The sequence below is a fragment of the Hypanus sabinus genome, chromosome 1 (genome assembly GCF_030144855.1).
Source record: "Hypanus sabinus isolate sHypSab1 chromosome 1, sHypSab1.hap1, whole genome shotgun sequence".
NCBI lineage: Eukaryota > Metazoa > Chordata > Chondrichthyes > Myliobatiformes > Dasyatidae > Hypanus > Hypanus sabinus.
The window spans coordinates 42,559,219-42,581,570 of NC_082706.1; the positions used below are offsets into that span (position 1 = coordinate 42,559,219).

The 22,352-nt window shown below is 46.6% G+C and overlaps 2 protein-coding genes across 2 annotated transcripts in view; both read left to right on the plus strand.

Moving 5' to 3' along the window:
- The first annotated feature begins 26 nt into the window (after nucleotides 1–26).
- Nucleotides 27–12,302, plus strand: LOC132398483 (alpha-tectorin-like). Its single transcript, XM_059978044.1, has 8 exons — nucleotides 27–42; nucleotides 3,839–3,969; nucleotides 5,462–5,743; nucleotides 6,317–6,454; nucleotides 6,638–6,797; nucleotides 9,169–9,578; nucleotides 9,886–10,456; nucleotides 12,040–12,302. The coding sequence occupies exons 1-8, from the start codon at nucleotides 27–29 to the stop codon at nucleotides 12,300–12,302; spliced, it is 1,971 nt and encodes a 656-aa protein (XP_059834027.1).
- LOC132398528 (alpha-tectorin-like) overlaps nucleotides 12,299–22,352 on the plus strand; it is a 37,027-nt gene continuing 26,973 nt past the window's right edge. The window contains exons 1-8 of the mRNA XM_059978174.1: nucleotides 12,299–12,325; nucleotides 13,056–13,436; nucleotides 14,301–14,542; nucleotides 16,323–16,591; nucleotides 18,376–18,506; nucleotides 20,000–20,281; nucleotides 20,855–20,992; nucleotides 21,176–21,335. Of these exons, the coding sequence (XP_059834157.1) occupies nucleotides 12,299–12,325; nucleotides 13,056–13,436; nucleotides 14,301–14,542; nucleotides 16,323–16,591; nucleotides 18,376–18,506; nucleotides 20,000–20,281; nucleotides 20,855–20,992; nucleotides 21,176–21,335 (1,630 nt within the window). The remainder of the gene's footprint in view (nucleotides 12,326–13,055; nucleotides 13,437–14,300; nucleotides 14,543–16,322; nucleotides 16,592–18,375; nucleotides 18,507–19,999; nucleotides 20,282–20,854; nucleotides 20,993–21,175; nucleotides 21,336–22,352) is intronic.

Genomic DNA, 22,352 nt, shown 5'->3' on the forward strand with positions numbered 1-22,352 from the left:
GTGCAGTGATCAAGAAACTGGTAGACATGCCCACTGGTCCCGGTGGGATGCATTTAAGGACTCTGGAAGAATTAGCAGAAGTCATAATATATAAGTATGTATATACCACATGAGATTCAATTTCTTGCAAGCATTTACATAAAAAGAAATACAGTGGAATTCATGAAAAGTTATACATAAATAAAGTCTGACAAGGAATCAACGTGCAAAAGATGACATATCTGTGCTAATACAAAAAAAGTCAGATAACTGACAAATGATAAAAATCGATGGATTCTATTTAATTGAGACACAACAGGACCAGTACATTTTAGCTTAATTAAACACCTGTCCCTCTTAGCTGAAGTTACATGGAAATAATTAAAATGGTGTCAAAAGATAATCTACGATTTAACTGAATAACCTATTATGTATTTCAGTGAAATATGGAGCAAATTAGAACTCGGCCAATACTTCTACAGCACTATGAAATTGTGTACTACTTCCTAATAGTTTTCAATGGAGGAATTCATCCAGAGTATGAGTGCTGTTGATTGATTTGTAAATGAACAAAATTAGTGTATTTTTCTGATCTTGGACATTAGTGTTTCTGTACCAGGCTGTGATGCAGCCAGTCTGGATACTGTCCACTGAATACCTATGGAAGTTTGTGAAGGTTTTAGATAACCAGCTGAATCTACACAAACTTCTCAAACAACAGAGACGTTGTCGTGTCTTTTTGATGTCATTGATATGGTGGTTCCAGGACAGATACCTGAAATGATAATGCCAAACAGTTACTGACCCTCTCCACCTCTGATCCCTAATGAGGACTGCTTCCTTGGCCTCAGACTTCTTCCGCATATTCTCGATAATCAGCTCTTTGGTTTTGCAGACATTGAGTGAGAGATTGTCGTCGTGGCACCATTCGGCCAGATTTTCTTCTGTTCTCATGCCGGTCAGAGGATGGTGAAGAGTTTACTCAGAACAGTGAACGACAGGGTCCTGGGAAGCATTGGTGCTCAGGCAGGGTTTCCCAGATCCCAAACACATTCTGGGAAGGGAGGGATTATAAAAAAAACACATTCCTCTGAACCTACCTATTATTTCCCTAAAATTTTAGATTTCTCTGCTCTGGAGAGAAGGTTACTACGTCTGATCCAGGAAGGACAGACCCAGCCTGTATTGGCTGAAGAAGCTCCACTGATTAAGTTTCTAATCGAGTTAGTGGAAGCAGGCCCTTCAGCCCAACCAATCCATGCACACCACGGTGTCCAGTCCAAGGTAGTTCCATTTTCCTGCACTTGGTCTAAATTCCCCAAAACCTTTCCGATCCGTTCACCTTTCCAAATGTCTTTTAAAAGTTGTTTTTGTACCTTCCCTCATCACTTTCAGTGGCAGCTCATTTCTCATATAAACCACCCTTTGAGTAAAATGGTCGTATTAAATCTTTCCCATCCCACCTTGAACCTCTGCCCTGAAGTTCTCGAATTCCCCGAAAGAAGGGAAAAGACAATGCCCTCACCCTGTCTATCCCCCTCATGGTTTTGTTACGCACAAAAAGCCACCCATCATTCCCCAACACACCTCCGATATAGCCCTCCAGTTTCTATCATTCATCTGCCTATCTAAGAGTTTCTTTCCTCCACCACCAATGCTGTCCTCACCCGCCTCTCTTCCATTTTGTGCATGTCTGCCCTCACCGGCCTCTCTTCCATTTCACGCATGTCTGCCCTCACCCTATTCTCCCACCACCACACCAGTGAAAGGGATCTTGTCCTCACCTACCACCCCACCAGCCTCCGCATGCGTCACGTAATTCTTTGTAACTTCCACTATCTTCAACGGGGTCCCACCGTCAGCATAACTTTCCCTCCCCCTGCACGTTCTGTGTTACTACATGACTCCGTTGTCCACATTTCCTCCCATCGATCTCCCTCCTGAAATTTATCCTTGCAAATGTACAAGTGCCACACCTAGTCCTACACCACCTCCCTCACTACCATTCAGTGCCCGAAACAGTCCTTCCAGGTGAGACGACACTTCACTTGTGAGTCTGCTAGGGTGATCTACTTTATCTGGTGCATCCAGTGTGGCCTCTTCTATATCGGAAAGACCTGACACAGATTGGGAGATCACTTCATCCACACTCATACACTCCATCCATCAGAATAAGCAGGATAGCCTGGCAGCCAACCATTTCAATTCTTCTTCCCATTCACATTCCAACATGTCAATCCATGTTACTTCACCCCTCTCCATCTATTGGTTTCACTGTCACCTACCAGCTTGTACTCCCCACCCCCTTCGTAAACTCCTATTTCTGACTTCCTGTCTCTTTTTCCAGTCCTGTTGAAGGGTCTCTGCCCAAAACGTCGTCTGGTGACTGTTCTCCATAGATGCCGTCTGGCCTGTTGAGTTCCTCCACATTTTCTGTGCCTGGCATTGAACAAGATGGGACTTTTCTTTATGGAGTGACAAAGGTTAAGGGGCAACTTGGCAGAGGTGTATAAAATTATGAGAGGCATAGATAGAAGGAAAAGCCAACATGAATTCCCGCAGGTCAGCAGTGGTCAATACCTAAGTGAGGATGTACGGGGTAAAGTTTCTTATAAATGTTGAAGGTCAGTCTAATAAAGTTTGGCAGGATATCAGTGGTAGATATTTTACACAAAGTAGTGGCTGTGTGGAATGCACTGCCTGGTGTGGTGATAGAGGCAGGTAATTGGGGATATTTAACTAAATCTTAGACAGGCACATGAATGATAGAAAACTGTAGGGTTGTGGACTGGATAAGAGGGAAGGGATTGATTGACTGTGAAATGCGTTTATGCGGGTCACACAACGTCAAGGGCTGAAGGCCCTTTGTTGTGATGCATTGTTCCTTGTTCCACAAAGCCACCAGCCATCCTCGACATTCCTTCTTCTCCCCTCTCCCAATGGGCCGAAGACACAAAAGTCTGAAAACATGTACCACCAGGCTCAGGGATAGCTTCTACCCCATGGTGATCAGACTATAAAATGGTTCGCGAGTATGATAAGATGGACACTTAAGCTCACAATCTATCTGGTTATGATCTTGCATCTTATTGTCCACCAGCACTTCAGTTTCTTCGTAAATGTAACACTTAATTCGTTCTTTCCTCAATGCATCATTGCAATGAAATGATCTGTATGGATGGCATGCAAAATAAAGTTTTTCATTATATCAGGTTACATGTGACATTAGTTAACCAATACACTTCACAGTGTTTATAGATAGGACTCACAGTTGTTTACCTCAAGGTAGAGGAGTTGAAAACTACAGGGCATAAGTTGAAAAAGAGAGGGTGAGATTTAAAGGGATGTTTTTCTCAGAGAGAGTGTGAGTATATGGTATCAGCTAACAGGCGAACTTGAATTGGAATATTCTTGTCACATGTCTCGAGATGAATCTTGCATAAAGTCCACACAGATCAGATCATTAAACAGTGCCTTGAGGGAGAACGAAGTAAAGTGGTTACTGAAAGCAGAACAAAGTGTAACAGATACAGAGAAAGCACAGTGCAGACAATAAGGTGCAAGGACCATGAGGAGAAGAGATTGTGAGGCTAAGAGTCCCTTTCATTGTACTGAGGAACCATGTAATACCTCCATAACAGCGGAGTAGAAGCTGTAGTTGAGCTTGTGGTACATGTTTGCAGGATTTCAGGTGTCTTCTTCCCAATGGGAGTGACGAGAAAAGAGAACATCTGGGGGGTGGGGGGGGGGTTGGCTGGGGCCTTTGATTGCACTGGCTGCTTCTTATGTCATATTCAAGAATAATTTTAATGCTGCCTATTTCTGTAATTGTGAACTCAAAGTTGCTGTGATTTTACAGGCGAATTGTTCTACCCATTTGGTACCAGTAGTGGCGATATCACCAATCCGGTCAGCGATGATGGAAGCTCCCCAAACATATTCATCTCAACATGGTTCCCATTCTTTGAAAGATCCTACAACTCCTTGTATGTAAGTGCACTGGTGGGTTTTGGGATGAGGTGGCTTCGTCCTGGTGAGGAATAGATAGAGTCGACCAGCCGGTGTCTCTTCCCCAGGGTAGACATGTTCAAAACTGGAGGGCTTCTTTCTGAAGTGAGAAGGGGTACTTTCATGGCAGATGTGGCGGCAAATCTTTTACAAACAGTTTAGAGGGTGGATGGAGTGTGTTGCCAGGAATGGTGGTGGAGGCAAATATGCCAAGGCATTTAAGCGGCTCCGAGATAGGTGGTCTACAAATGTGCAGAGAATAGAAAGATATGGGGATTGTCTTGGCAGGCAGGATTACTTCAGTTAGGCATTGTTACCTATTTGATTAGTTCAACACAGCCACAGGGTTGGAGTTGGGATTGCTTCTTTTCGTGATACCTGTCAATGATTTGGATAATGGAATTGATGTCTTTGTAGCTAAAAGTGATGAGGATATAAGGTTAGGTCGTGTTGAGAAAGCAGGGAGTCTGCAGAAGGATTTAAATAGTATCAGAGAATGGACAAAGAAAAGGTAGTTGCAATATTGTAACTAATATAGCAGTAAAACTTAGACTATTTTCTAAATGGGGCAAAATGAATCACATATCAGAACTGCAAACACGCCTGGGAGTCAATGTGCAGGATTCCCTAAAGGTTAACTTATAAATTGAGTCAGTGTTAACTTATAAATTAAGGCAAATGCAATATTAGCATTCATTTCAAGAGGACTAAAATATAAGAGCAAGTGTTTAATTCTGACGCTTGAAAAGGCATATTTCAGACTGCACGGAGTATCATGAGCAGCTTTTGGCCCATTATCTAAGAAAAAATATGCTGGTATTGGAGAGAGCCCGAGGAGGTTCAAGAGAATGATTCTGGGTGTGAAGGGGTTAAACTATGAGGAAAGTGTGATGGCTCTGGGCCTGTACTCGCTGAAGTTTAGAAAAATGAGAGGGGGTCTCATTGAAACCTATCGAATAGTGAAAGGCCTAAATAGAGTGGAATGTAGAGAGGCTGTTTCCTATAATGGGGAGAACCTAACAACAGAGCACACTGCATTAGAATTGAGGGACGTCCATTTAAAGCATAGATTGGTTTTTTATTTAAGCTAGAGCTCAGTGAATCAATGGAAATCGTACCAAGAGCAGCTGAGCATGCCAAGTCATTTGAGTGTATTTAAAACGAAAGCTGATAAGTTCTTGATCAGTGGATGGGGTTGAGAGGGATAATAAATCAGCCCCGATGGGATGGCGGAGGAGGGTTGATGCATGGAATAGCTCGATTCTGTTATGTAGTGACTCTGAAAAGACACAGGAGAGAGAATATGGGGGTAGAAGCTGGAGCAACAAACAATCTGGAGGATCTTAGTATGTCGAGGAATATCTGCTTTTGCGTGGAATTGAAGGAACTGTTGACGCTGGCGCTGTTCTTACCCTCGCTGGTAAGGCGTGGGGTGTGCTGTACCGATTAACGCTAACAAAGCTGAACCCCACAGGTCAACAACAACGGTGTCATCTCCTTTGTCGTGCCTGTGAGCCAGTACACATCTACTGCATTCCCACTACCGGACGGGCGCGCCTTCATTGCCCCGTTCTGGGCAGATGTGGACAATAGGCTGGGTGGCAACGTCTACTACCGCGAGAGTACCGAGGAAGCGTTACTGCAACGGGCCACGGCGGACGTCCGCAAGTACTCACCCGGAATCGAATTTCAAGCTCGCTGGGTGTTTGTGGCTACTTGGGATAACGTTGCTTATTATGGCTCCCAGTCCTCCAAGGTATTCATTCCATCCATTCGAATATCTATTATGGTTTCCGAGATCCATTTCCAATAATCCGGTACCGTACCATTTGAGAACTCAATTGTTCGTCAGGCAGTTTATTATTTGATGTTCCTCGCCCCCTTTAACCAACTGAGACCTTGTTTCTCACTCCTTCTCGACACAGGGAGACTCCAATTCCCGTTCCTGTGAATCCCACCCGACCCCGTTTCCCGCCCTCACTGACTTAACCTTGGTGTTATACTACCGCATTAGATTAAAAAGCTGTGAACTAAAACTGTTTCTTAGTGACAATACGTCAATGTAATACTATCGACGGAACTCAGCAGGCCGGGCAGCATCGGTGGAAAAGATTTTCGGGACGTTTCTTGCCAAGACCCTTCATCAGGACATCAGCAAACGTCGACTTGTTACTCTTTTCCATAGATCCTGCCTGGCTTGCTGAATTCCTCCAGCATTTTGTGTGCGCTGTTTGGATTTCCAGCATCTGCAGATTTTCTCTTGTATGTAATATCGAATCCTCGGCACCCTTTCACACTTTGCGTCACAGTGACTGTTTTTACATTGTAGGTGAACAGTTTCCAGGCGGTCCTGATTACCGATGGCTTACAATCATTTATCATCTTTAACTACGGGAATATTGAATGGACCACCGGAGCAGCGAGCGGCGGCAACGCGTCGACCAGACTTGGCGGGACCCCAGCACAGGTATACGTGTTCAGAATAGGAAAGCGGGACAGTAAGACTTTGGAGCAGAATTGGGCCATTAGGCTCATTGAGTAAGCTCCGCCATTCCACCGTAGCTGCTCTATTGTCCCTCACAACTCATTCTCCTCCCTTCTTTCCCTTCCCCACCTCCCACTACACCCCACCCACCTTATCCCCAAATAGGCTGGCTTCAACAGCGGGGACTCCCTGAACTTTTTCTCGATTCCTGGGTCCCACACGCCAGAGATAATCGATATCGAGACAACCAGCAACGTGGACGAACCTGGTCGATGGGTCTTCAGGGCGGATACATTCAAAGCACTCGAGGGTTGTATATATAATGGTAAGGAATATTAAATTATATTAGCGAATTAAACCACTGTTTTTCAATAGGATAGCTCTCTTCCTCTCCCACACACTTCCAATTTGTCCTATCTCTGTCTTCCCCTCTAACCCCCGAGCCCCAAGCGCCTGATCTCTGGTTTGAGGAGAATATAATCTGCACTTAAGTTCCACTTCTAGCTCTTGTGATCACAGTTAGACTCTGAACTGATTATATCTACTTAATTACGCTGAAGTTGATATTAATCTGATAGCGATTGAGACTAAGGGGCCATCTTACAGTGATGTTAAATTCATGACGAACATAGATCGTAATAATACTTAATAAACTGGGAAGAGCGCAGAAAAGATTGATATTGTCAACACCTGAGGGACTGAGATTTCGGAACAGGTTTGACAACCTAGGACTTTATTCCTTGGAATGTAGGACACTGGGAAGTGATTTAGAGGCGTATAAACCACGAGTTTATAAATATGGTGAATAAACAGGAATGGAGACACAAGAACTAGAGAGCACAGATTTATCGTTAGAGGGGAGAAAAATAACAGGAAAGTGAGGGCATCTTTCACTTAGGGGGTTGTCCGTATGTGAAACTAGCTGCCAGAGGAATTTGATAAGGCAGGTACGTTGACAGCAGTGCAAAAAGACACTTGGACAGATACATGGATCGGAAAGGTGTTGAAGAATGTGTGTCAAACGCTGGCAAGTGGGTCTGGGGACCTTGTTCTGCAAGTAAATTGAAATAAACCTGAAAGAGGTCTGAGAAAATTTACAAGGATATTGCCAAGACTTGAGGATTGGAGTTATTCAGACAGGTTGAGCAGGTTCCGACCTTATTCGCTACAGTGCAGAAGAATGGGAGGGGGTTGGGGAGGGAGGTGGGGAGTTTGTATAGATGTGTGTAAAGTTTGAGGGTTATAGATAGGGTGAGTGCATGTAGAACTAGACGTTACCCATTAAAGTAAAATACTTAAGGGTAAGGGGATTCTAAAGGAGAACCTCTTCACTAAGAGGGTGGTGTGAGTGTGGAATAAGCTGCCAGTGGAAGTCGTAGGTGTGCGTTCACTTATAACATTGAGGAGAAGCTTAGAAAGCTTAGATCGTTGAAAGTAGCACCACAGACAAATAGTATCGTTAAGAGGCACATTTGCCTTCATAAATCAATGCATTGAGTACAGGAGATGGGATATTATGGTTAAGTTGTATAAGACAACACTGATGCCTATTTTGGAGTATTGTGTGTAGTTTTGGCCACCTACCTACAGGAAAGGATGAAAGAGTAGAGGGAAGATTTCCAAGGATGTTACTGGGTCTGGTGGACCTGAATTATAAGGAAAGATTGTATAGGTTTGGACATTATGCTGTACCTTGGAACGTAGAAGATTGAGGGGAGATTTGATAGAGGTATACAAAATATGCGGGGTATAAATACGGTGAATGCAAGCAGGCTTTTTTCCCACTGAGCTTGTGTGGGACTGCAACCAGAGGTCATGGGCTAAGGGAGAAAGGTGAAAAGTTTAAGGGGAACATGGGAGGAAACTTCTTCAGCCAGAAGGTAAAGAGCTGCCAGCGCAAACGGTGCAAGTGAATTTGCGAAGTCTGGATGTAGGAGTTTGGAGGGCTATGGTGCCGGTGCGGGTTGATGCGAGGGGACAGGTTAAATGGTTCGGCATGGTTAAGATAAGCGGAAGGGCCTATTTCCGTGTTGTGTTTTTCTTAGTTCCATAACTCTAGATACAAGAACGAAGGGAAAGTGTAGAATTGGACTGAAAATCAATCGGTGGCAGGAATCAAAATGTTGCAGGGTAAAGTACAGAACGCAAGACAACAGCAGTAGAAGCGGTTCGCTGTTCTGCCGTTCAATATGACAAAGGTTGATCTGCCCCGAGGTTCATCTCCTCTCCTGTTCCCCGGTCTCTGCTGCCTTCAATTCTGAAAGGGAGGAGATTGTAAGGTAGCCCTCCTGCAAAATAATTAGAATCAAAATCAGGTTGTTCTTTTAATCACTGACATACGTTGTGAAAGTTCTTGTTCTGTTGCAGCCGTCCAGCGCAATACTTAAGAGTACTATACGTTACAATAAACAACTAAGTAAGATAATGAATAAATATGGACAAAGTACTTACTGTAGATAAATAGATAAATTAGATAGATGGATGGATAGATAGCTGGATAGCTAAAGACACCATTAGAGAAATTAAATAGTGCAAAAGAGAAATAGCGCGCTAGTGTTCATGGGTTCACGAAGCATTCAGAAATCAAAGAAACAAATTCCGTGTCATATGTCAATGATAATAAACCGGATTCTGATTCCTGTTAACCTGAGAGGTTGCTCCGGAGTAAGTGTGTAACGCATTAAATATTTCCGCAGGAATGTACATTCGGGAAAACGAGACAGTGTGGGTCAATGGAAGCTGCCAAACCAAATGTAAATGTTCCTCGGAAGGGTTGTTAACGTGTGTTTCTGAACCGTGCGGCGCGGCAGAGATCTGCGTTCCTGCTCCACCGTTCCACGCCTGCCGCCCAGTCTCGATGAAGACCTGCGACGTTTACGGAGACCCCCACTATTACACCTTCGACCAGAGGGTCATCCACTTCCAGGGGACGTGCACCTATGTCCTGTCCGAGCTGTGTGATGGACTGTCTGACTTGACCTACTACAGGGTGGAGGGAGCGAACGAGAACCGCGGGAGCGTGGCCGTATCGTTCGTGAGACTTGTCCGTCTCCTGGTCTACGGAACTGAAGTTATTATGCTCAAGGGGACTACCAACTACGTCCTGGTAAATCGGCGGGAGAATAACTGTTTCAGTTCATTAATTTTAGCTCGAAATAGTTGGAATTCCTCCTGATGCCGGACGTTCTCTGGGCGGAGAGTGATTGGGATTGAATGTTTGTGGTTCGATGTGGGGCAGTGCGATTCGTTTCAGGGCTGAATGATAAGGCAGTTGGGAGAGCGCGGGTCATGGGTTTAGTTTGGGGACTGACAGTGAAGTGGGAGGGAATGAGGCAGTGGGATGAGTTATGGGACTAATGCGGAGCTGTGTGATTTGTCGTGGAACTGATACAGTCCTGACGATTGTCTTACAGGTGAACGGGACCCGGAGTTCCGTCCCGGTCTTCCTCGAGGATGGCCGACTCCAAGTCCGGACCGCCGGGTTCACTATGAGGGCGACAGCGGACTTCGGACTGACCGTCACCTACGATGGCTCCCACCACGCCTCGATCACCCTGCCAGGAACCTATCACGGAGCCGTCTGTGGGATGTGCGGGAATATGAACGGGGACCCCACCGACGACTTGCGCACGCGCAGCGGGAACCTTACGACCTCGCCGGGGATATTCGGGGCCAGTTGGAGGGCGGACGGCGATGGCGGAGGGGACGTATGCCGGGACTCCTGCACAGATGGGTGCGGAGACTGCACCGAGGCGGAGCGCTACTCTTTGCCGTCCTCCTGCGGCCTCCTCCGAGCCCAGAACGGCCACTTCCGACATTGCCATGCCGCTATCGACCCTCAGGATTTCGAGCAGAGCTGCGTCTATGACCTGTGCGCCACCGGCGGCCTGGAGGCCAGCCTCTGCCAGGCTCTCTCCAGCTATGCCGAGGCGTGCCGCTCTGCTGGGATGAGGCCAGAGCCCTGGAGGACCGAGACGTTCTGCGGTAGGGTCCGCCTGTCGGAAATATCACGGTATCACAGCACGGAAGCCCTCTAGCTTGATTCCCCAGCACCGGGGGTTGGGGGGGGGGGGGGTGGTGTGGGTGGAACTGCACGCTTATACTTTATCTATGGCCCATTTATGAGTATTCTTCACTTTCTATGATCCAGTGAATAAAGTCCCAACCTGCCCAACCTCTCCCCATATCTCAGGTATTCGAGTCCCGGCAATATCCTCCTAAATCTCATCTGCTCCCTTTGCATATTAATGACATCTTTCCTACAGCAGGGTGAGTACATCATTTCTAATATGGCCGCAACAAAATCTCCCATCTCAACTCCTCTGCTCAGTGATCTGGCTGATGAAGGCAGCGTGCCAACCGCCCTCTTCGCTGCTCTGTCTGCCCGTCTCACAATTTTTAGGGAACCTGTACTTGCAGGTTCTTGCATTCTACAACGCTCTCCAGCACTTTAACGTTTACTGTGAAAACAGTGACCTCCTTTGTCTTCCCAAAACGCAGACCTCATACTTATCCGTATTAAACTTCACTTTCTATTTCTCAGCCCACCTACGTCTCCAATCTTGTAAATCCTCGCGTTAGAACTATACCTTCTACAAATCATTGATGTAGATCAGTGACAAACTTTGAAGTCGAGAGTCACAGCACAGATCTCTGAACACCACCAGTCCCCGGCTTCCAATCCAAGAAAGAACCAACACCCTCTGCATCAAACCACTGAGCAATTCTGCATCTAATTTTCCAGCTCTCCCTGAATCCCCTGAGATCTCTGGTGTGACAGCGAACTAATCACTGGAATGAGTGGGATGTCTCGCGAGGGTTTGTTAGAAGCATGGGAAACCTACAGCGCAATACAGGCTCTTCGGCCCACAATGCTGTGCAGAACATGTACTTATTTTAGAAATTATCTCCGGTTACCCATAACACTCTAACGTGCATTACCTTTTCAGGAGGCTCTTAAAAGACCCTTTGTGTCCACCTCCAACACCATCACGGGCAGCCCGTTACACGCACTCACCACTCCCTTGCGCTTTTATAAATTAAGCGACAACTTTCCCCTGACATCTCATCTGTACCTACTTCCAAGCTTTTTAAAACTGTATCCTCTCGTGTTAGCCATTTCAGCCCTGGGCTTCAGCCTCTCACTATCAAAATGAACATTGCCTCTCATGATCTTATAAACCTCTATCAGGTCATCTCATCCTCCATCGTTGCAAGGAGAAAAGGACAAGTTGTCCCAACCTATTCTCATAAGGCATGCTCTCCCATCCAGGCAACAGCCTTGTAAATCTCTTCTGCACCCTTACGATAGTTTCCACATCCTTCCTGCAAAGCAGCCAATATTATCAGACCCCGCCTCACGCTGGGAACTTTCTATGGACAGTGGTAATAATTCAGTGAGGGGCACCGGGAACACGCTGAATTTGTTTAGCTTCCCGGGGAATCAGGGGCACGGCAAGCTTTCTTGGATTCACCGAGGCAGCAAAATGTACAGAGTCCATGTAGAGAGGGTTTGAGAGCTTCGCTCAGATCGTTGGCGAGGTTTATACTGTCATTCTGTCTTCCAGGCATCCGGTGTCCGGCCAACAGTCACTATGAGGCGTGTGGGAATGTGTGCGACCGGGATTGTGTCTTCAATTCCTCCACTTTACACTGCAACGAGTCGTGCTCGGAAGGGTGTTTCTGTGATCCGGGATACTTCCGCGACGGGAGCGAATGCGTCCCCCGGGATCGCTGCGGCTGTTTACATCACGGTGTCTACATGAAGGCAAGAGAGGGAGTCAAGCAGAGCTCAGTCTCGTCGCGGTCCTACGCACAACTGGGCCGATGAACCACGGTGGCCCGAGGCTGCGAGTTTTTCCGCACACATTTACATACTCTTTCGTGCTCTCTCGCTCACACTGGCTATGCGTCTCTCCCTCTCTCGCTCGCTCCGCGTGGCGCGCGCTCCCCCCTCTCGCTCGCTCCGCGTGGCGCGCACTCCTCCCTTTCTCGCTCGCTCCGTGTGGCGCGCTCGCTCTCCACTCCTCCACTCTCGGGATCCTTCCTCGCTCTGTTCCTCTTTCTCTCTGGCTCCGTGTGGCGCTCTGTGTCTCTGTCGCTCGCTCTGTGCCACGGGCGCGCGCTCTCTCTCACTCTCTCTCTGGCGTACTGAACCTGTAGCCGTATCTCATGCACTGTAGCTAAAGTACACATACATTTCCTATTTCATCCACACATACACGTATGCAAACTCTCGAAAATTTGCCGGGAAATCCGAAACAACACACAAAATGCTGGTGGAACTCAGCAGGCCAAGCAATATCCATGGAAAAGAGTAAACAGCCGACGGGGGTCTCGGTCCAAAACGTCAACTCTTTTACTCTTTTCCATGGATGCTGTCTGGCCTGCGGAGTTTCTCCAGCAGTTTGTGTGAGTTGCTGTACACGTATGCAGTTTGCTCTCTCACACCCACATGCACACATTGTGTTTCGCACACACTGTCTCTAACACACACAAGCACATGCGTTATCTCTGCGTCTCACGCTCTCACTGCAGTGGCTGTCCTTCTGCCAGGAACTAATGTTGTTCTGTGTATTTGCAGTTGGGAGAGCGAAGGGTGTCTCCAGAGTGTGCAGAGGTGTGCCAGTGCTCCCAGGAAAGAAGAGTCCACTGCGTCCCCTTGGGCTGTAAGGCCGGGGAGGTGTGCACCATCCGCGGGGGCAGGAGAGGCTGCTTCACCGCCCAGGCCCTCTGCACCGTCACAGGCGGAGGGGCCCACCTCCTCAGCTTCGACGGCCGACCGGCCCGCCTCCGCGGGCACTGCACCCACACGCTGGCCGAGGTCTGCTACAATGCCTCTGCCCCCTGGTTCCGAGTGACAGCGGAGAAGTGGCAGGAGGGCGAGAAGGCAGAGGGGGTCACCCGTGTCAGGGTCCAGCTGGTGGGCGCCGACTTCGTACTTGAGAGGGGAAGGCAGCCGACGGTGAGTCGCGAGGGATGAACCACGAAGAATCAAGCAGCGTGGCGAGTGGCGTAGTGAGTTTAGTGAGTAGCATACAGTAGGACGTATTGTGTGGAGAGGGGAGGAATCAGTAGCATAGACCAGAATACTGAGTGTCACGGACTGTAGCAGTTATTGCGTAGAGTATTGTGCAGCGTAATGCAGCCCGCATGTGTTGCCAAACTTCTGGTGTCACCATAGGATGGCAACTACTTCCCAACACTTCGGTTAATCCGGGAGGAAACCGGAGCATCACGAGGAAGCCCATGCGCTGCAAGCGCGTGAATTGAACCACGATCAGTCAGGCTGGCAGTGTAAAGTGCTGCGCTGAGCTTTACACTACAGTGCTTGTGAATGTTGTGCCTCCGATGCTCAGTGCCTGTGATGCTGAGTCAGATAGTTTCTTTTTGCACATGTGTACACATGGGCTTGAGCATCCGACAATAAACTCGAAATTTATGGGATTGTGAGGAAGGAGCCTCACTCTGTATCTGATCGCAAGAGTGTGCGATGGGACAGTGTAGAGGAAGCTTTACTCTGTGTCTGACCTCGAGCGTGAGCGATAGTGTCTTGTGGAGGATGCTTCACTCTGTGTCTGAGCCCAGGATTGTGTGATGGGACGGTTTGGAGGGAACGTTACTGTGTCTGACCTCGGGCATGACTGATGGGACGGTGTGGAGAGAGCTTCTCTCTTGGTCTGACCCCATCGAGTGTATGATGGGATGGTGCGGAGGGAGTTTCACTCTGTGTCTGACCTCAGGCGTGAGTGATGAGATGGTGTGGAGGAAGACAGAATGGTATCAAGTGGACAAACAAACTAACTTCTCAACTTGCTTTTCCGCTCAGATGAATGAAACACTCATCTCTCCTCCTTTCATCATCCCCTCCGTCGCCAACCTATCCAGTGTGGGTGATGATGTCATAGCTGTCACAGCGTCCCAGCTGGAAGTGCGTTTCGACGGGGAGGGGAACATCTTTGTGAGGGTGGGGCCGTCCTACGCCGGCTTCCTGCGTGGGATGTGTGGCAACTGGAATGACGATCCTTCTGATGACGATCTGGAGCCTTCCAGAAACGGCAGCGAGCCCAGGTACCTCTAGGGAATCACCGACAGCTCTCAGAGGTGGGAATGGCCTGCAGAACACTTGTCTATACAGTCCGATTTGCTTAGGGAAAGTATCTTAGAACATGGAGCAGTAGAACCAGGATAGGCCTTTCAGCCCACAGCGTTGAGTCAACCTATTAACCTACACCGCGAACATTCCTTCTGAACTTTTCCTATCCATGTATTTGTCCAAATATCTTTGGAAGGTCTTTGTTGTACCTGGGTCTACCACTTCCTGCACCAACTCCTTCCATTCATCGTCCGTGGAAAACTTGTACATTTAAATCTATCCCTTCCCATCTTAAACCGCGCCCCCTGGCTTTAGAATCCCTGACCCAGCGGGAAATTGTGACCATTTACGTTATCTATACCTCTCATGGTTTTATAAACCTCTATAAGTTCACACCTCAGCCCCCATGGTGAAGGCTGATGCGATAGGTGCATTCAAGAGTCTCTTAGAAAGAGGCAGACAAGAATATACAGGGATATGGACACTGTGTAAGGAGAAGGCTGAGTACAATTTAATTTGCCCCGCACACCACCTTTGAACATTCTTCCTCTCGCCTTAAGCACATGCCCTCTGATATTAGATATTTCTAGATTATAGGAAACCGTTCCACTTGTTTACTCTTTCTATCTCTCCCGTAATCTCGTAAACTTCTATCCGTTCTCCCCCAGCCTCGGCCACTACAGAGAAAACAACCAAGGTTCAAATTCCCCTTATAGTTCATTCCCTTTGATACAAATAGCATCCTGGGGAACTTCTTCTGCACCCTCTTCGACGCCTCAAAATCCTTCCTGTAATTTGGTGACCAGAACTGAATGCGATTCTCTCGACCAGAGTTTTATACCTACACACGATGACTAATAAAGGCAGGCCTGTTGTCTGCATTCTTTACCACCCTATCAAACTGTGCCGCTACTGAACTGCTTCCATGGAGAAGGCGGTTCTGTTCCACAAACCAGAGATCCGGTGTCAGTGGGCTAACCAATGACTGTAAATTTCCACCTGGTGACTGGGCAAGGGGAGAATCTCGAAAGGTGGGATCGGGGGGAGAGAGTGGATGAGAAAGTGAAAGAGTAGGAAATGGGATTAGGATCACTGAGTGTCGGAGGCATCATGTTGTACAGCACAGAAACAGCTCCTTTCACCCACCACTGGAGAGGACAACTCTCTCTCTCTCTCTCTCTCTCTCTCTCTCTCTCTCTCTCTCTCTCTCTCTCTCTCTCTCTCTCTCTCTCTCTCTCTCTCTCTCTCTCTCTCTCTCGCTCTCTCTCTCTCTCTCTCTCTCTCTCTCTCTCTCGCTCTCTCTCTCTCTCTCTCTCTCTCTCTCTCTCCCCCTCTCTCTCTCTCTCTCTCCCTCTCTCTCTCTCTCTCTCTCTCCCTCTCTCTCTCTCTCTCACTCTCCCTCTCTCGCTCTCTCTCTCTCTCTCTCTCCCTCTCTCTCTCCCTCACTCTCTCTCTCTCTCTCCCTCTCTCTCTCTCTCTCTCTCTCTCTCTCCCTCTCTCTCTCTGTGTCTGTATCTTTCTGTCTCTCTGTCTCTATCTCTCTCTCTCTGTCCCCCTCTCTCTCGCGGTCTCTTTATTTCTGTCTCTCACTTTGTCTCTTTATTTCTGTCTCTCTGTCTCTTTCTGTCAATCGCTCACACGCAAGGGGTACCGCTCCGTCACCTATACTCCTTCACGGGTGAACGGGTCTCACACAGACAAAATGGCCGCCTACCATAACTGGCTTGCCATACACTGAAGTTTGTTCTCCTGTAGATGTGAAGATAACACCAACGTGACGGAACCTCGGTGCCCCCAGTCTCCCTCTTTTGAGTCCCAGTGCTCCATCATCCTCGACATCGCGGGACCCTTCGCTGTTTGTCACCGTCGTCTGGACCCTGAGAACTATTACAGGTCCTGTGTGTACGACCTGTGCCTCCATGGCTCAAGTGGTGCACGGCTTTGCAGAGCCATCACCTCTTACGAGAAAGGATGCATCCTCGAGGGAGTGCATGTTCCCGCCTGGCGCAGTCCCAGAATTTGCCGTAAGAGCTATTTTCGTTCATTCCTATGTTCTAGAAAAAGAAAGTCTCTTGCTACATGAAAGAGGGGTGTGGTACGAGAGGGCATAACTCCAGGTGCAAGCGGCCTGGGGAGGAATTCTTTTCAATTTTATTTTGGTCAGGGTGACCTTAATTCTAGAGCACGTTAGTGGGAAACTGAAAGATTAGGAAGACTTCAAAAAGAAGGGAAGAGCCACAAAGAAATCAACAAAGAAATGGCAGGATGATTATGTAAGTAAACTAACATAAAATAGAAAGAATGGACAGTACAAGTTTTGGTATTGATATAGAATAGTAACTGTGGCTTAAGTGAACGTGGGAACTTGTAAGATGAGAAGGGGTTATTAATAATAGGTTATGTGGATATCACTGAGGCCTTTAGTGACTATTTTCTGTTGGGTTTCACAAAGACACGTCTAACATGCCAAAGACAGATGTTATGGCAGCAATGGGAAGGGAGAACCTCGATGCAGTCATTGACACTTAAGAGTGCAGTGATCAAGAAACTGGTAGACATGCCCACTGGTCCCGGTGGGATGCATTTAAGGACTCTGGAAGAATTAGCAGAAGTTATAATATATAAGTATGTATATACCACATGAGATTCAATTTCTTGCAAGCATTTACATAAAAAGAAATACAGTGGAATTCATGAAAAGTTATACATAAATAAAGTCTGACAAGGAATCAACGTGCAAAAGATGACATATCTGTGCTAATACAAAAAAAAAGTCAGATAACTGACAAATGATAAAAATCGATGGATTCTATTTAATTGAGACACAACAGGACCAGTACATTTTAGCTTAATTAAACACCTGTCCCTCTTAGCTGAAGTTACATGGAAATAATTAAAATGGTATCAAAAGATAAACTACGATTTAACTGAATAACCTATTATGTATTTCAGTGAAATATGGAGCAAATTAGAACTCGGCCAATACTTCTACAGCACTATGAAATTGTGTACTACTTCCTAATAGTTATCAATGGAGGAATTCATCCAGAGTATGAGTGCTGTTGATTGATTTGTAAATGAACAAAATTAGTGTATTTTTCTGATCTTGGACATTAGTGTTTCTGTACCAGGCTGTGATGCAGCCAGTCTGGATACTGTCCACTGAATACCTATGGAAGTTTGTGAAGGTTTTAGATAACCAGCTGAATCTACACAAACTTCTCAAACAACAGAGACGTTGTCGTGTCTTTTTGATGTCATTGATATGGTGGTTCCAGGACAGATACCTGAAATGATAATGCCAAACAGTTACTGACCCTCTCCGCCTCTGATCCCTAATGAGGACTGTTTCGTTGGCCTCAGACTTCTTCCGCATATTCTCGATAATCAGCTCTTTGGTTTTGCAGACATTGAGTGAGAGATTGTCGTCGTGGCACCATTCGGCCAGATTTTCTTCTGTTCTCATGCCGGTCAGAGGATGGTGAAGAGTTTACTCAGAACAGTGAACGACAGGGTCCTGGGAAGCATTGGTGCTCAGGTCCCTTTCATTGTACTGAGGAACCATGTAATACTTCCATAACAGCGGAGTAGAAGCTGTAGTTGAGCTTGTGGTACATGTTTGCAGGATTTCAGGTGTCTTCTTCCCAATGGGAGTGACGAGAAAAGAGAAATCTGGGGGGTGGGGGGGGGGGTGGAGGGTTGGCTGGGGTCTTTGATTGCACTGGCTGCTTCTTATGTCATATTCAAGAATAATTTTAATGCTGCCTATTTCTGTAATTGTGAACTCAAAGTTGCTGTGATTTTACAGGCGATTTGTTCTACCCATTTGGTACCAGTAGTGGCGATATCACCAATCCGGTCAGCGATGATGGAAGCTCCCCAAACATATTCATCTCAACATGGTTCCCATTCTTTGAAAGATCCTACAACTCCTTGTATGTAAGTGCACTGGTGGGTTTTGGGATGAGGTGGCTTCGTCCTGGTGAGGAATAGATAGAGTCGACCAGCCGGTGTCTCTTCCCCAGGGTAGACATGTTCAAAACTGGAGGGCTTCTTTCTGAAGTGAGAAGGGGTACTTTCATGGCAGATGTGGCGGCAAATCTTTTACAAACAGTTTAGAGGGTGGATGGAGTGTGTTGCCAGGAATGGTGGTGGAGGCAAATATGCCAAGGCATTTAAGCGGCTCCGAGATAGGTGGTCTACAAATGTGCAGAGAATAGAAAGATATGGGGATTGTCTTGGCAGGCAGGATTACTTCAGTTAGGCATTGTTACCTATTTGATTAGTTCAACACAGCCACAGGGTTGGAGTTGGGATTGCTTCTTTTCGTGATACCTGTCAATGATTTGGATAATGGAATTGATGTCTTTGTAGCTAAAAGTGATGAGGATATAAGGTTAGGTCGTGTTGAGAAAGCAGGGAGTCTGCAGAAGGATTTAAATAGTATCAGAGAATGGACAAAGAAAAGGTAGTTGCATAATTGTAACTAATATAGCAGTAAAACATAGACTATTTTCTAATTGGGGCAAAAAGAATCAGATATCAGAACTGCAAACACGCCTGGGAGTCAATGTGCAGGATTCCCTAAAGGTTAACTTATAAATTGAGTCAGTGTTAACTTATAAATTAAGGCAAATGCAATATTAGCATTCATTTCAAGAGGACTAGAATATAAGAGCAAGTGTTTAATTCTGACGCTTGAAAAGGCATATTTCAGACTGCACGGAGTATCATGAGCAGCTTTTGGCCCATTATCTAAGAAAAAATATGCTGGTATTGGAGAGAGCCCGAGGAGGTTCAAGAGAATGATTCTGGGTGTGAAGGGGTTAAACTATGAGGAAAGTGTGATGGCTCTGGGCCTGTACTCGCTGAAGTTTAGAAAAATGAGAGGGGGTCTCATTGAAACCTATCGAATAGTGAAAGGCCTAAATAGAGTGGAATGTAGAGAGGCTGTTTCCTATAATGGGGAGAACCTAACAACAGAGCACACTGCATTAGAATTGAGGGACGTCCATTTAAAGCATAGATTGGTTTTTTTATTTAAGCTAGAGCTCAGTGAATCAATGGAAATCGTACCAAGAGCAGCTGAGCATGCCAAGTCATTTGAGTGTATTTAAAACGAAAGCTGATAAGTTCTTGATCAGTGGATGGGGTTGAGAGGGATAATAAATCAGCCCCGATGGGATGGCGGAGGAGGGTTGATGCATGGAATAGCTCGATTCTGTTATGTAGTGACTCTGAAAAGACACAGGAGAGAGAATATGGGGGTAGAAGCTGGAGCAACAAACAATCTGGAGGATCTTAGTATGTCGAGGAATATCTGCTTTTGCGTGGAATTGAAGGAACTGTTGACGCTGGCGCTGTTCTTACCCTCGCTGGTAAGGCGTGGGGTGTGCTGTACCGATTAACGCTAACAAAGCTGAACCCCACAGGTCAACAACAACGGTGTCATCTCCTTTGTCGTGCCTGTGAGCCAGTACACATCTACTGCATTCCCACTACCGGACGGGCGCGCCTTCATTGCCCCGTTCTGGGCAGATGTGGACAATAGGCTGGGTGGCAACGTCTACTACCGCGAGAGTACCGAGGAAGCGTTACTGCAACGGGCCACGGCGGACGTCCGCAAGTACTCACCCGGAATCGAATTTCAAGCTCGCTGGGTGTTTGTGGCTACTTGGGATAACGTTGCTTATTATGGCTCCCAGTCCTCCAAGGTATTCATTCCATCCATTCGAATATCTATTATGGTTTCCGAGATCCATTTCCAATAATCCGGTACCGTACCATTTGAGAACTCAATTGTTCGTCAGGCAGTTTATTATTTGATGTTCCTCGCCCCCTTTAACCAACTGAGACCTTGTTTCTCACTCCTTCTCGACACAGGGAGACTCCAATTCCCGTTCCTGTGAATCCCACCCGACCCCGTTTCCCGCCCTCACTGACTTAACCTTGGTGTTATACTACCGCATTAGATTAAAAAGCTGTGAACTAAAACTGTTTCTTAGTGACAATACGTCAATGTAATACTATCGACGGAACTCAGCAGGCCGGGCAGCATCGGTGGAAAAGATTTTCGGGACGTTTCTTGCCAAGACCCTTCATCAGGACATCAGCAAACGTCGACTTGTTACTCTTTTCCATAGATCCTGCCTGGCTTGCTGAATTCCTCCAGCATTTTGTGTGCGCTGTTTGGATTTCCAGCATCTGCAGATTTTCTCTTGTATGTAATATCGAATCCTCGGCACCCTTTCACACTTTGCGTCACAGTGACTGTTTTTACATTGTAGGTGAACAGTTTCCAGGCGGTCCTGATTACCGATGGCTTACAATCATTTATCATCTTTAACTACGGGAATATTGAATGGACCACCGGAGCAGCGAGCGGCGGCAACGCGTCGACCAGACTTGGCGGGACCCCAGCACAGGTATACGTGTTCAGAATAGGAAAGCGGGACAGTAAGACTTTGGAGCAGAATTGGGCCATTAGGCTCATTGAGTAAGCTCCGCCATTCCACCGTAGCTGCTCTATTGTCCCTCACAACTCATTCTCCTCCCTTCTTTCCCTTCCCCACCTCCCACTACACCCCACCCACCTTATCCCCAAATAGGCTGGCTTCAACAGCGGGGACTCCCTGAACTTTTTCTCGATTCCTGGGTCCCACACGCCAGAGATAATCGATATCGAGACAACCAGCAACGTGGACGAACCTGGTCGATGGGTCTTCAGGGCGGATACATTCAAAGCACTCGAGGGTTGTATATATAATGGTAAGGAATATTAAATTATATTAGCGAATTAAACCACTGTTTTTCAATAGGATAGCTCTCTTCCTCTCCCACACACTTCCAATTTGTCCTATCTCTGTCTTCCCCTCTAACCCCCGAGCCCCAAGCGCCTGATCTCTGGTTTGAGGAGAATATAATCTGCACTTAAGTTCCACTTCTAGCTCTTGTGATCACAGTTAGACTCTGAACTGATTATATCTACTTAATTACGCTGAAGTTGATATTAATCTGATAGCGATTGAGACTAAGGGGCCATCTTACAGTGATGTTAAATTCATGACGAACATAGATCGTAATAATACTTAATAAACTGGGAAGAGCGCAGAAAAGATTGATATTGTCAACACCTGAGGGACTGAGATTTCGGAACAGGTTTGACAACCTAGGACTTTATTCCTTGGAATGTAGGACACTGGGAAGTGATTTAGAGGCGTATAAACCACGAGTTTATAAATATGGTGAATAAACAGGAATGGAGACACAAGAACTAGAGAGCACAGATTTATCGTTAGAGGGGAGAAAAATAACAGGAAAGTGAGGGCATCTTTCACTTAGGGGGTTGTCCGTATGTGAAACTAGCTGCCAGAGGAATTTGATAAGGCAGGTACGTTGACAGCAGTGCAAAAAGACACTTGGACAGATACATGGATCGGAAAGGTGTTGAAGAATGTGTGTCAAACGCTGGCAAGTGGGTCTGGGGACCTTGTTCTGCAAGTAAATTGAAATAAACCTGAAAGAGGTCTGAGAAAATTTACAAGGATATTGCCAAGACTTGAGGATTGGAGTTATTCAGACAGGTTGAGCAGGTTCCGACCTTATTCGCTACAGTGCAGAAGAATGGGAGGGGGTTGGGGAGGGAGGTGGGGAGTTTGTATAGATGTGTGTAAAGTTTGAGGGTTATAGATAGGGTGAGTGCATGTAGAACTAGACGTTACCCATTAAAGTAAAATACTTAAGGGTAAGGGGATTCTAAAGGAGAACCTCTTCACTAAGAGGGTG

Bases quoted from the DNA above. Each gene is read 5' to 3' on its own strand.
- LOC132398483 (XM_059978044.1), top strand. The intron at 3,970-5,461 runs GTAAGTGCACTG...TGAACCCCACAG, and splicing joins GATCCTACAACTCCTTGTAT to GTCAACAACAACGGTGTCAT. The intron at 10,457-12,039 runs GTAGGGTCCGCC...TCTGTCTTCCAG, and splicing joins GAGGACCGAGACGTTCTGCG to GCATCCGGTGTCCGGCCAAC.